At 41.3% G+C, this 12,807-nt stretch overlaps 1 protein-coding gene across 1 annotated transcript in view; it reads right to left on the minus strand.

Annotated features, from left to right (window-relative positions):
• TET3 (tet methylcytosine dioxygenase 3) overlaps positions 1-12,807 on the minus strand; it is an 86,719-nt gene that overhangs the window by 19,750 nt on the left and 54,162 nt on the right. Inside the window, exons 4-9 of the mRNA XM_088470847.1 lie at positions 7,016-7,106; positions 4,877-4,970; positions 3,016-3,224; positions 2,691-2,841; positions 1,789-1,878; positions 436-573 (exon numbers count right to left, since the gene is read on the minus strand). Coding sequence (XP_088326973.1) covers positions 436-573; positions 1,789-1,878; positions 2,691-2,841; positions 3,016-3,224; positions 4,877-4,970; positions 7,016-7,106 — 773 coding nt within the window. The remainder of the gene's footprint in view (positions 1-435; positions 574-1,788; positions 1,879-2,690; positions 2,842-3,015; positions 3,225-4,876; positions 4,971-7,015; positions 7,107-12,807) is intronic.

Below are 12,807 nucleotides of genomic sequence, written 5' to 3' on the forward strand. Positions count from 1 at the left end.
TCTATGGCCTAATGTAATGTGGAGGGAGACTCAGCTTATGCTGTGAGCAGACATGCACAGTTCAGCGTCCAAGGTATCTCACCAATCACAAGTTAAATGTCCAGCAGCCGGTATTAATGTCCAAAACAGATCTTAATGCATTTCTCCGTTATGTATATCCAACGGTTTCATCAGAAGCTGTCAATTCTATGACGGAAACTTGAGACCAATCGGTGGCATTTATTGTCCATAGACATTGTTTCTACTACTTTTATTGTGTTATTATTTAAGTGATTTTTTTTCATTTTATATTAAACAAAATTGTTTTATTCTATATGCGCTCCCTTGTTCTGTATTTTACTAGTTTTGTAGGTCTAGCAGAAAGCTGTATTTTAGGCTTCTAGACAGTAAATTCCCATGCAGCTTTTTTTCTGAGAGGTGCAATGACCTTCTTACCACGGTGCAACCATTGTAGAGGTTATGTTGGTCCTTGTGAGCATGGGCGCAGAAATCCATGCACGCTGTAACCCCAGAGAACGGGCGGCCCTCTTCCAATCCGAGCCGGCAATCTATTGCTATTTCTTCATTGTTAACCTAAAGGGGAAAATTAACTTAGAATTAATAACAGGGCACATTATATCATAGCCTCCATTTATAGCCTGATCATCAAGGAGACAAAGGGAAAATGATATAAATAGATAAAACAAAGTAATAAAGCTAAGACTAAATACAGCATTTATCCGTGGTTTAATTACACTAAAAATACTCCATTATAATTGTGACACTAAATTGTTACTTTTTGTTATAACAAAAACTGCCCCGTCTAATAAATGCATCTTTTTCGCTGAAATAAACAGTGCTGTAGATGAGGTCAGTATATTTAATATAATCAAATCTGATACAGAAGGAGTAAACATAATAAATATAAGAGGTGTAAAATAACAAATGAAGTGCAAATGAAAAAATCACCCACCCACCAGAGAGGGTAGAGATAACGAGCTGAGCAGGAACTTCCTACAGGAAATGGTATGTAACAAGCAGACTGAAAGATTGCTTAGAGAGTTTCCAAATAATGTGATTGAACTCTGTGAATCGGCCACAAATTGAATTTTGATAAGATCTGCTCATATGTATTTCATATTATAAATACTAATTACTACAACAGGGTCCGTTCTTTGAGTACATATTAAAGATAATGCAATATTATAAATAAAAACAACACATAATTGCAATTACTTGGTGGAAATAATGGAATATATTATTACTATAATATAGATGACCAATATTTACGATCAGTAAAACCTCTCAACTTAACGGGTCCTAACCCTGAGACTCCCTTCCTATGTTCAAGGGGGACCCAATTCGAGACCCCACAGGGACATCCCTATTTAAGTTACATTGACATCACTCGCTCTCTGTATTTACATAGGAAACTAACATGGTGTCTCTTCTGAGTATATTACTTATGCCAAAGTGATCTAGAAGTTGGGGCTGGACGGCCGGCTCTCCCATGTATCCAATATTCTGTGGCTTGGAGCCTGTGATGTGTGTGGCCAGCATAAAGGACAGGCTACCAATGCCTGTGAAATGATTCACACATACAGTAGTGATACTATGCAATACATCACCATAATACCATATACCACATCCCTAAAATGACACTTTGTAGAGCATAGCAAAATCTTAGTGATTGCATAATAGTTTGATGCACCAAAATGGTTTTAAGTATGTACAGTACATATAATTCCTTTTATAAATGAATTGTACAATAGAAATGTTAAAGGTTGCAGCCATGTTAGACGGAAGTACCTGATTTTGGTAAGCCTGTGGTGCAAGCTGCTTGTAAACCGGAGCAACCTTAGTAGCCAGGTCCTGGAAGTTGTCCTTGAGACAGTCCTCCTGCAAAGAAACAATACAATGCTGTATTCAGCTGCACAACCAGATATAAGGAGACCGCACGGCACATATCTTATATATGTGTGAGCAGGCTCAGGTTTGAGGAAAGGTCACATACAGTAGACACCAGCCTAGGGTGATGTCACCTCTCTTAAGGTCCACAATAGGACATGCAGCATCCATGGTCCTTCAGCTGTTTATACTCTGGGAGCTATTATGTGCATAGGATTCAATGATGCTTGTTTTATGATGGACAGGCATAACACAAGGGATATACCACAGTGACCCCTGTATACAAACCCTAAACAAGATGACTGTGCTGAAGGTTTGTTGGTCAAACCTTCAAGACTTTTACACTGCAAACCACACTTCTATTTTAGCTATAACACATACTATCTGCTAATACACTGATCATTTTGTACTAATAACTCATTTACTATCAGTTCAAGAACACGCTGCCCCTTTTTGTTTTTCTAGACCCAAATGATTGGCGCTATTCTCCTCCTGCCCGTACTGTGCGATGAACATGGATGTATAATCAGAAGGGCAGAGTATCACTTGTTACTAGGGATGTGCAGGCTCGGTTCTACTGGGTTCCGTTCGGATTTTTTTACCGAATCTTATTGGGTATCAGCTGTCATGAGTTTTGGATAGCCAATAAGATTCGGTAAAAAAAACCGAACGGAACCGAGTAGAACCGAGCCTGCACATCCTTACTTGTTACCAGTTCTTACCATGAACCCAGTATTGTCCAATGCTGTGTAAGAGAGAAAAAGACAATTTATGGATTAAGTGCCTATATATTTATCACCCACCTCTTTGGGATTATCCCCAACCAGTCGGAACTTCCTCGGGGTCTTGCTGCGAGCATACTTGCAGCCGTTGAAGTACATGCTCCATGAACACCCAAAGGAAAAAGAGGCACCGCAGGTGTTAGGGTCCTTGCCTTGGCACGCACAGGTCCGGCTGGAACAGACATCAACATACAGATCAATACCCATTGTTATCCGGTGACCATGTAGTGTATATTGGGAAAATATGTTGTGAATGGCTGACTTATACAGATTTATTAGTACTCTATGAACCATGTTTTGCAGCGCGTCCCTTGCTCACTATTTATTATCTGTGGGGAGAACTCACTCGTCATTCAGGCCGCATCTTCTGGATGTTGGGTTTCCATATTTCGTGATGGTTTCAGAAATATTTTGATACAGCTTATCACCCATGGAGCGGGTGATTCCCTCCCAGGCCATGATTAATATGATAATGACAGCATTCTCACAATGATGGCCGGCCCGGTGCCGAACCATACACAGGAGCTTCTCTTCCTCGCTCTGCCGGCGGATGACCTGAAACCAGAAGACCATTCAGTTGTCTGAAACCCATTTGCCCGTACATGGACATTTGGTTTTTTTAAACGTGTTTCACCAGTGATCTAGTATGACTAATCAAGTTACCAGGCTGGATAGTCCAAAAGTTCCCCTGCAGGGGTATTGCGGCTTAGACCTCTCTGTTAAATGAAGATTATTCTGAAGATATCATACTGACAGTTATGTTCTCATCGTATTGTAATGGTCTTGGAACAACTGAGGAGGCAATGCGTGACTGGTGTGCCGCTTGTTATATTACCCATTTACAAGTATTTTTTTCTTTAGATCGCAGGAAAGGTAAAGATTTTAATTCAACAGTGTATTATAAGCATAGATTCCTCAAACACAGTCTATTAGCCACAACTGAGCCCTTACAAAGATTATCTCCCATCTCTTCAATTACAGATGTGTCCACATACATCTTACCTCCATGCGCTACAAGTCACGTTAAACAGAACGGGTGAACGCCATGCAACTCGGTAGCGCAGAGTGTCTTTTCGCGAGACATCTTACCTTCAAATGCGCCAGAAACTGCTGCTTAATGAAATGATATGTGTTAGGTCTATATTCTGTGACCAGCAGGTGTATCTGCAAAATGCTACGTTAGTGTCAGCGGCTGTGACACTGTAACGTAGCATTTCGCATGCAGATTTGCGACTAAGACACATTTGAGAGAAAAAGTCTCACGAAAAGACTCTCGGCGCTACTGAGTCATGGCGCGCCTAGAAGGGCTGTTTCACCGGCAAGAAAGTAAGATGTATGTGGACACAGCTGTAATGCAGCAGCAGCTCCCTACTGACCTGTTACTGAATGGCACCGCATTCACGCACTCAGACACTTCCTACTGTGCTGTCACTCTGTGCCAAGTGCACACTCACACTCCTGTTACCGAGTACCAGTGCACACACACCCACACACTCAAGCTCCTATTAACCACTATGCAAAATCATTGCCTGTGCAGAGCATGGGGACACTGTCAGATCTGTGTTAGTATTTAGTGTTCCTTTCAAACAAATGCTTTAACATGGGAGAAGTTGGTGTTTTAGTTTTCTATGTGTAGTAGTACTTTCGTCATGTATTTCCAGGCTATGTGCAGAAGTCAGAGGGTTAAGAAAGGGATAATCTATGTGCTGGCACTGTCCACTCAGAGCTCTGCTCTATAAATAATGCTATAAACAATCCTCCTTGTCCTCAGTTTACCTCCATCCTGCATATGAAAGTCTGCTTCCTGCCAATTAGAAAGCACGCAGGGGGGAAGACATGAAGCTGAGGGTGGAGTTCAATGTCATTAGCTACACGCAGCAGGAAAACAACATATATCTCCTACCCAATAGTACACGCACACTTCCATAATGACCTGAGTCCAGCCCGGTGGCTCCCAGCCATTCCCTGAGCATTGCATACATGATGTATACACAGCTTTCACTATGCTACAGCCAAATTAATTCAGCCTTCCAAGTGGATGCAAATAATGTTCTCTACTGAGACCAAGTTATGTACAACTTCCAGACCCTGGTTTTATAAATGAAGAGATTCTTAAATACTAGTTATGCCACCAGGAGAAAACACATTGCAGTAAGGTCCCTTAGAATACAGCAGATTCATAACAGTATATATTTGTTACTACGTACCCATTTTGCAATGGGGCAGCCCCGAGAGCTCTTTCCTTCCCTTCCTGTGTAAATGACTTTTTCAATGCGGATTGCACTCCCTTTTTCCCCATACCTGCAATGTGAAACATATTATTGAATGAGAGTGGGTACTGGAGGTCATCCGTACATCTTCATCTGGTTTTGTGTTGCTCCTCTCAGTGTATTAATGGAGAGGTCCTGAATACACACATACAAAGCACTAGAGCTGAGGGAAAGGAGCAAAGGGTTACAGGATCTGGACGGTAACAAGAAGTAGATGGATTCAGAAGCTGCGGAGAGAGCAGGGGGTTATACATTGAGGAGGAGAGCATGGAAAGAAGCAAATAGCTATAGTGCCCTGAGAGCAAAGCTAGGAAAGGAAGAGAGGATTGTTGGAGCTGTGGAAGGAACAAAGGTTTACTTCAGCAAATGAATGAAGCAGAGAGTTACTGGATTGGGGGGATGGAACTAGGGGTTACTAAGCAGGAGCAGAAAGTAATTGAAGATGGTGAGGAAGCAGAAAGTAGCTAGAGCTACTAAAGTAGAGGTTACTGGAGCTGGGGGATGGAACAAGAAGGCTACCTAGCTGGAGTAGGAGGCCACTGTAAAAGGGGAAAAAGCAGAAACTTGTTTGAGCTAATGAAGGAGAGGGTAACTTGAGCTGGGGTAAAGAGTGGTTTGAACAGAGGGTTCCTGGAACAGTGGTAGAAGGCTATTGGAGAAGGTGTGGTGTAGCAGAAACTTGCTGTAGGTCCTCATGTAGAGGGTACTAGAGTTGGGGTATGGAACAAATGGTTCCTGGAGCAGGGGAAGGAGGCTAATGGAGAAGGTGTGGTGTAGGTTCTCATGTATAAGGTTACTGGAGGTGGGGTATGGAACAGAGAGTTTCTGGAGCAAGAGTTGATTGCTATTGAAGGTGGAGTGTAGCAGAACTTGCCGGAGTACTGATGTAGAGAAGTACTGGAGGTGGGGTATGGAACAGACAGCTCCTGGAGTAGGAGGTTACTGTAGGTGTGGTATAGCAAAAACTTGCTACAGGTATTGATGTAGAGAAGTACTGGAGGTGGGATATGGAACAGAGGGTTCCTGTAGCAGGAATAGGAGGCTACTGGAGAAAGTGTGGTGTAACAGAAACTTGCTGTCAGTACTCATGTAGAGGATTACTGGAGGTGGGGTATATAACAGAGGGTACCCGGAGCAGTAGTAGAATGCTACTGGAGGTGGGGTGTAGCACAAACTTGCTGGAGGTACTGATATAGATGGTTACTGGAAATGTGGTATATAACAGAGGGCTCCTGGAGCAGGAGTAGAATGCTACTGGAGGTGGGGTGTAGCAGAAACTTGCTGCAGGTACTAATATATAGATGGTTACTTGAAGTGGGGTATATAACAGAGGCAGGAGTAGAAGGCTACTGGTGTAGTGGGTTACTGGAAGTGGGTTCCTATAGCAGGAGTAGGAGGCTACTGGAAGTGCAGGGGTAGCAGAAACTTGCTTGAACTACTGATATAGAGGGTAACTGGAGCTGGGGAGCAAAGTAAGTGTTAGTGACAAATACAGGCGCTTAAGCAGAAAAATACAGGAGTAGAGAAAAGAAAATGGTTAGAAGAGCTGAGCAGGTATAACAACAAGAATATTTAGTTTCATATAATCTGTATTACAACAAATACATTATTGTATCTATGCTGAAAAATATTGCATGTTCTATGAAAATGTTTGAAAACCCAAATAAAAACATTTTGAAAAAAAAAGAAGAGCTGAGCAGGTATAGGAGGGTTACATGAGCTGTGGAAAGAATATTCAGACAAAGTTAGAACAGATGGTTACATGAGTTGTGTAGGTAACAGACGTAGGAGGTGAATCGGAAGTAGACTCTTACAGAAACTTCGATAAAATAGAGTGTTACAACTGCTAGGGAGGGAGTAGAAGCACTAGAGAGCTCTGGAACAGTTGAGAGTTACATGAGCTGAGGAGAGAACAGAGATATGTTGGGGGGGAAAGCTAGCGCTACATGTAACAGCGTTCCACGTATAAATCACATTGCAATCAGCATTATAGGTTATCTTGCTCAAAACAAGACAACATTTAATTGTAACCCCCATATAGTTTTCAGAGACTGAAGCCATACAGGCCCAACTCACCTCTCTTCCATTAGCTCTCTAATCGATGCCACTGTTGGTCCAGACCCGAGGTGAGTGTAATATGGTCCTTCATCCTTCTCATTTATTTGTTCTGTGGAGAAATAAAACATTGGTCATAAACATGTCCTGTAATAGTAACAGCATGTACAAGCATCACATCTTAACCTAGAATGTTCAATGCATCCAAAAACAACATAAAAGTGGGCAAGGGTTTCTAGTGAATTTGATGAGCCTTGAGTTCTTGCCCACATTTCCATAAACCAGATGCTGTTCAATCGCCCCATGGCGGTAGCCCCAGCATTTTGCTTGTCCTATCATAAGCCCTCACATTTACAATTAATTTTCTTTCGCTTTACAGAGAATATTTGGCCATTCACATCAGTCCCTGTCCCAGTGGAGCTTACAATCTATGTTCCCTATCACATGCACACACACATACACACTAGGGTTAATTTTTGTTAACCTACCAGTATATTTTTGGAGTGTGGGAGGAAACCGGAGTACCTGGTGGAAACCCACACAGGCACAGGGAGAATATACTAACTCCACACAGGTAGGGCCGTGATGGGAATCGAACCCACAACCTCAGTGCTGTGAGGCAGTAATGCTAACCATTACACCGTCTGTGCTGCATAAGTCTTAATAAGTTATTGATCATGGTCAGCATGCTGTCTATGTAGCAATCATATATGAAGCACTGTGCGTTTGGATCTCTGTTATTTTACAGTTCAAATAAATGTGCCGGGCATGTCTCATTAAATTTAAAGGTCACTGTAAAAATAGCAGCATCCGTGTGTAGGAATGTACAGTACAGACACAGATGAGGCTGCTATTCCATCCACAGATACTGCATGGTAGTGTCCTTACTACGGTTACTTCAGTAATGCAGCAGGCTGTGTTTGATCTTTCAAAACGTACACATGCATCAACATGACCTCTACCAACAAAACAAGAATTAAGCCCCTTGTCCCTCTCTTAATGCCGGCTAAACACCTCATATTTGATTTTGGGTGAACAACATTTCTGGAGAATGACAGATCTACGTGTGAGACGCAAACATGAAAATCCCACATTTGATCATTTTATTTATTAGATTTTAAGTTAAACAATGAATATCTGCTGCATACACATTTTCTGCCCATGCCCCGTGCGATAGTTATACACACTTTTAGATTAGCTTCAATCTGATCTTTGTGGATGAACATGTCCCGGGTAATTTGATTGTATTATCCATTATTTGGCCATCTACATCATTTGAAATGAAAAAAACAGTGGATCGACCATTTCAATTGTAAAATATGAGGTCACTGATAGTCCAATAAAACGTGTTTAGCAAACAAATGTAGATCGCCCATAGTTATGTCTTGTAAGGTGCATCGTTTACTGCTAACACATCCTACAAATTTTCCGATCCTGTATAAAATCACTGCAATAAAGTTTTAAGACGCAGCCAAGTAACATGAACTCTGACCTCCCGACTTCCACGTCTTATTTCAACCACATTCATTTTAACAAACGTATTTAGGCTATAAAAAAATTGCACTAGCATGATAAAAAAAATTTTTTTTTTTTTTGCAATCTATTACAGGTTGAGTCTCCCATATCTAAAATGCTTGGGACCAGGGGTATTTTAGATATTGGAATACTCCGTATTTTGGAATATTTATATACCCTAATAAAATATCTTGGGAATGGGACCCAAATCTAAACACAGAAAACAGTTATGTTCTATATACACCTTATACACACAGCCTGCAGGTCATTTTATACAACATTTTTAATATTTTTGTGCATCAAAAAAAAGTTTACATACATGAAATTCATTTATGTTTCATATACACCTTATACATACAACCTGAAGGTTATTTTATACTGTATTTTAATAATTTTGTGCTTTAAACAAAGTTTGTGTACATTGAACCATCAGAAAGCAAAGGTTTCACCGTCTCAGTAATGCTGGAATATTCCGTATTTCGGAATATGTGGATATGGGAGACTCAACCTGTAATTAAATATAGGCCGGTTTTCTGTTATCGGTGTTTTAAATAAAATATTAACATAACATCTTTATCTCAATTTATTTTTTAATTTGGATTCACAGTGTTTATAATATTATCGTATGATCCTTTAAACCAGTGTTTCCCAAACTGGGTGCCATGGTACCCTGGGGGTGCCGAAGGGCAATTGCAGGGGTGCCACGGGTTGGTAGTCCAGGGTCATATGAATTTTTTATAGTCAATGTGCTAGGCAAAACCAGTGCTGGAGGCTGCCAGTCATAAAATATATGGACAAACAGAAGCACAGCCCTGTCCACCACCACGTAAATGAACCAGTTATATCGTACCGCGTGTGGGCATGATAAAGGCCAGTGCACGCTCCCGTGGGTTTGTACATCGCACCTCCAGATCTTTCTGCATGTTCAGCTGATCTGGGGATGCGATGTACGATCCCATGCAGCGCTATGTTGGGGGGTGCCGGCATATCGGGCAGCGGATCGCTCCATGTGTGGGGACCGCCCGATGTGTCGGCCATCCATCGCAGAGCAAGGTGCCTATTGCACAGTGCATGGGCACCTTTAGGATGACAAGTAAGTACAATTTACTTCATTGAATAATCTTTACTGAATTTCTCAATAAGGAATTTTTGACCTACTGGTGCCCTGAAAATAACGCTGATACTCTAAGGTGCCATGATTCAAGAAAGTTTGTGAACCAATACAGTTAATCAATGTCCCAGTATAGGAAATATGTTGCGACATGTGTTGTCATAAATCAGCCAATGTATATAGGAAGATTACTCCATGTGAGAGAAAAGATGATTGAGTAAAACAGCATTGGATTCTAAATGATTGAGGGTGCCCATCACTACCCCTCACCTCCCATATGATTGTAAAATGCCATACATAGACATGGCAGCGCAAATACTGGGATTGCTCAAAATACCACAGAGCTGGCCTCTATGCTATCATGTCATTCCTAAATGAGGATGGAAACCAAAGACGTTGGGTAGTATTAGTCTTGCTAAACAAAACAATGCTGACTCTCAGAGACGCGTTAAACTCTGATGCTTGGTTACGTTTCCTTATTATAATATGGCTGGTGGGATTAATGTTCTGTTATGGTTTATAAATAATATTTAATAAGGTTTTTAAACCCTGCTTCTGATAGACTAATACATTGATGAGGGTCCCTACCATAAGACCCCCTTTGTGTAATGCAGTTGGGGGCAAATGAAGAATGAGACATGAGAAGGTTAATTTACCAACTTGCAAAAGGATCGGATGGTGCTGAAGCTCTTGCTGCATAGAAGCCCATTTCACTCTGATCACAGTAATCAAAAGCTTCCCAAGTGATATTACTTCATATCCCCACTCTCTCATGAGTCATTTAATATATACATTTGGATAAACTGAGCAGTATTGTAGGAGAACAAGAAAACGTTTAAGCCAGGGATAGCCAACAGTGCATGTTTTCCAGGTGTCAGCAAAGAATCGCAAGTGAAATAATTAGCTCCACCTGTGGATCTTTTCAAATGTGTTAGTGAGTAATGACTACACCTGTGCACCAGCTAGGTGGTCTGGAAAACGTGACCCGTTAGTAGCTCTTGAGGACCGAGGTTGGCTACCCCTGGTTTAAGCAAATGAAGGAGGTGGTTTGGACTTTGGAAGGCATTGTCAATGAGCCACAAGGTGCAGCTGTCTCTACATGCATTTATAATAATGAAAGCATTACTTTCTTATATTCAGTGTCTTATTGTATTCACCTCCATCTAGGACCCACTCACCATCCCGACTATTACTATCTGCTGACAACACCACACTCCCCTCTGTCCCTCAACTCCTCCCTCTCATTCACGCCCCACAATCAGTCTATCTCACAATATTGAAGCTTCCACCTTCGTTATATTTCTAGAACCAGACCTCTAATCATCATAGATGCCACCAAACCTCTCATTCATTCATGTTCTGTCTAGATTGCTGTAATCTCCTCCTCTCTGGCTTTCCTCTCACTCCCCATAGCAATCTATAATGAACGCCTCGCCTGTGTCACTTACCTCTGTAGCTGCTCTGTGTCTCCCTCCCCACGCTGTAAATGGATTCACTGGCCCCCCATCCACCACAGAATACAGCTTATACTCTTCTTCCTCACTTACAAAGTCCTTCATTGCTCCACTCTCCCTCTCATCCTCTCCGCTCCTCCACTGACCACTCCAATAATTCTCCTACATCTGAAATTTCTCCCGTGCTGCCCCTTTACTATGGAACTCACTCCCTCGCTCTATCAGACTTTCGGCCTTAATAAGTCTCTCTATCCTAATTTCTATGCCCCCCACCACCATCATCATCACACACATTCACTCTCATTGGTTTTTGATGTTTTTAATGTTATTATATATACTTGTGCAATTTTTATTTTTGTTATCACTGTAAGGTGGCATCCTGTGCCTTGTACATATAAGTTAATAATAATATTGGGTCATATTTGCTTTCCAAATGAGGTGCAAGCTATAATGTTCAAAGATTATTACCTAGAACACTGCACGGTAATATCGTTGTGAGGGGAATACAGCTTAGTGAATCAGCCAGTATGTCATTGAGGCCTCCCACTATGTGCATGTTCTTGTGGATCCGCAATGCCACACTCATATTGTTTTAAAGGGTTAAAAAAAAAAATGGTGAGAAAGCAATGTGCGTCCGCATTGTAGCGGCTCATAAACGGAGTCCATGGAGAGACACAGTGCATGTCCAATCAGAAGTATGTTATATTTCAGTTAGTGCATTGGATCTCTCCTCTGCTATAACACTAAGGGGTCTATTTACTAAGCAGTGTTAGGAGACAGAGTGAAAAGTGATAAGAAAGTGATAAGGTGCCAGCCAATCAGCTCCCAATTGTCATTTTTCAAACACAGCCTGTGATATGACAGTTGGGAGCTGATTGGCTGGTACCTTATCACAGACATCACTTTTCACTCTGTCTGCTAACACTGCTTAGTAAATAGACCCCTAAAGCAGTAGCCCCAAATACAAGGCAGTGGTGTGCCCCCACACATTCATGGTAGTGTGGCACCCTTTATAATAACTTGTATAAATCTCTATGATAAGTGTAAAACTATTATATGTAGATTGTCACTTTATACCACCGAGCTAAAACGGCAAATTCAGTTGTTTCCTGAAAGAAAATTAGGGGAAACGTTATCAAAGCTTAGAGAGAGATAAGTACCAACCAATCTTCTTCTATCACTTTACAGGCTGTGTTTGAAAAAGGACAGGTAGGAGCTGATTGGTTGGCACTTTATCTCTCTCCAAGCTTTGATAAATCTCCCCCTTAGCATATTGTTACCTTCCAGGGTGCTACCTGAAACTACTGCTTAATTGTCCCTCAGTACAGGTAGACCCCTGAGTACTGGGAATAGATACACCTCCCAGAAGTCTATTAAAATCCCCTGCAGTTTTTTATGGACAAACAATCAACAAGGCAGTCGCCCTTCATTTTAATAAAAGCAGAAGGATTTTTTGTGCATCATAACGTATATAATCCATAGAGCATAGAAAACTCCTGTGGCAGTAAAGTTTACGTATGATAGAATTACACCTTGGATAACTACTGTATGATCACTGAATAGAAGACAACATCATTAGATAATATAAATCCAATATCTATAATGAAAGTCTGAGAGACTCTGGACTCCACAGGTAAATATATGACTCAGATGCCGACATACTGATGTGATTATTTTTATTTAGTGGGCAAAGGGCTTCAGGGTGTGTGTGTGTCACCTCAGGTCTTGCAGTA

The sequence above is a fragment of the Taudactylus pleione genome, unplaced genomic scaffold (assembly GCF_031769625.1).
Source record: "Taudactylus pleione unplaced genomic scaffold, aTauple2 ptg000105l, whole genome shotgun sequence".
NCBI classification, from domain to species: domain Eukaryota; kingdom Metazoa; phylum Chordata; class Amphibia; order Anura; family Myobatrachidae; genus Taudactylus; species Taudactylus pleione.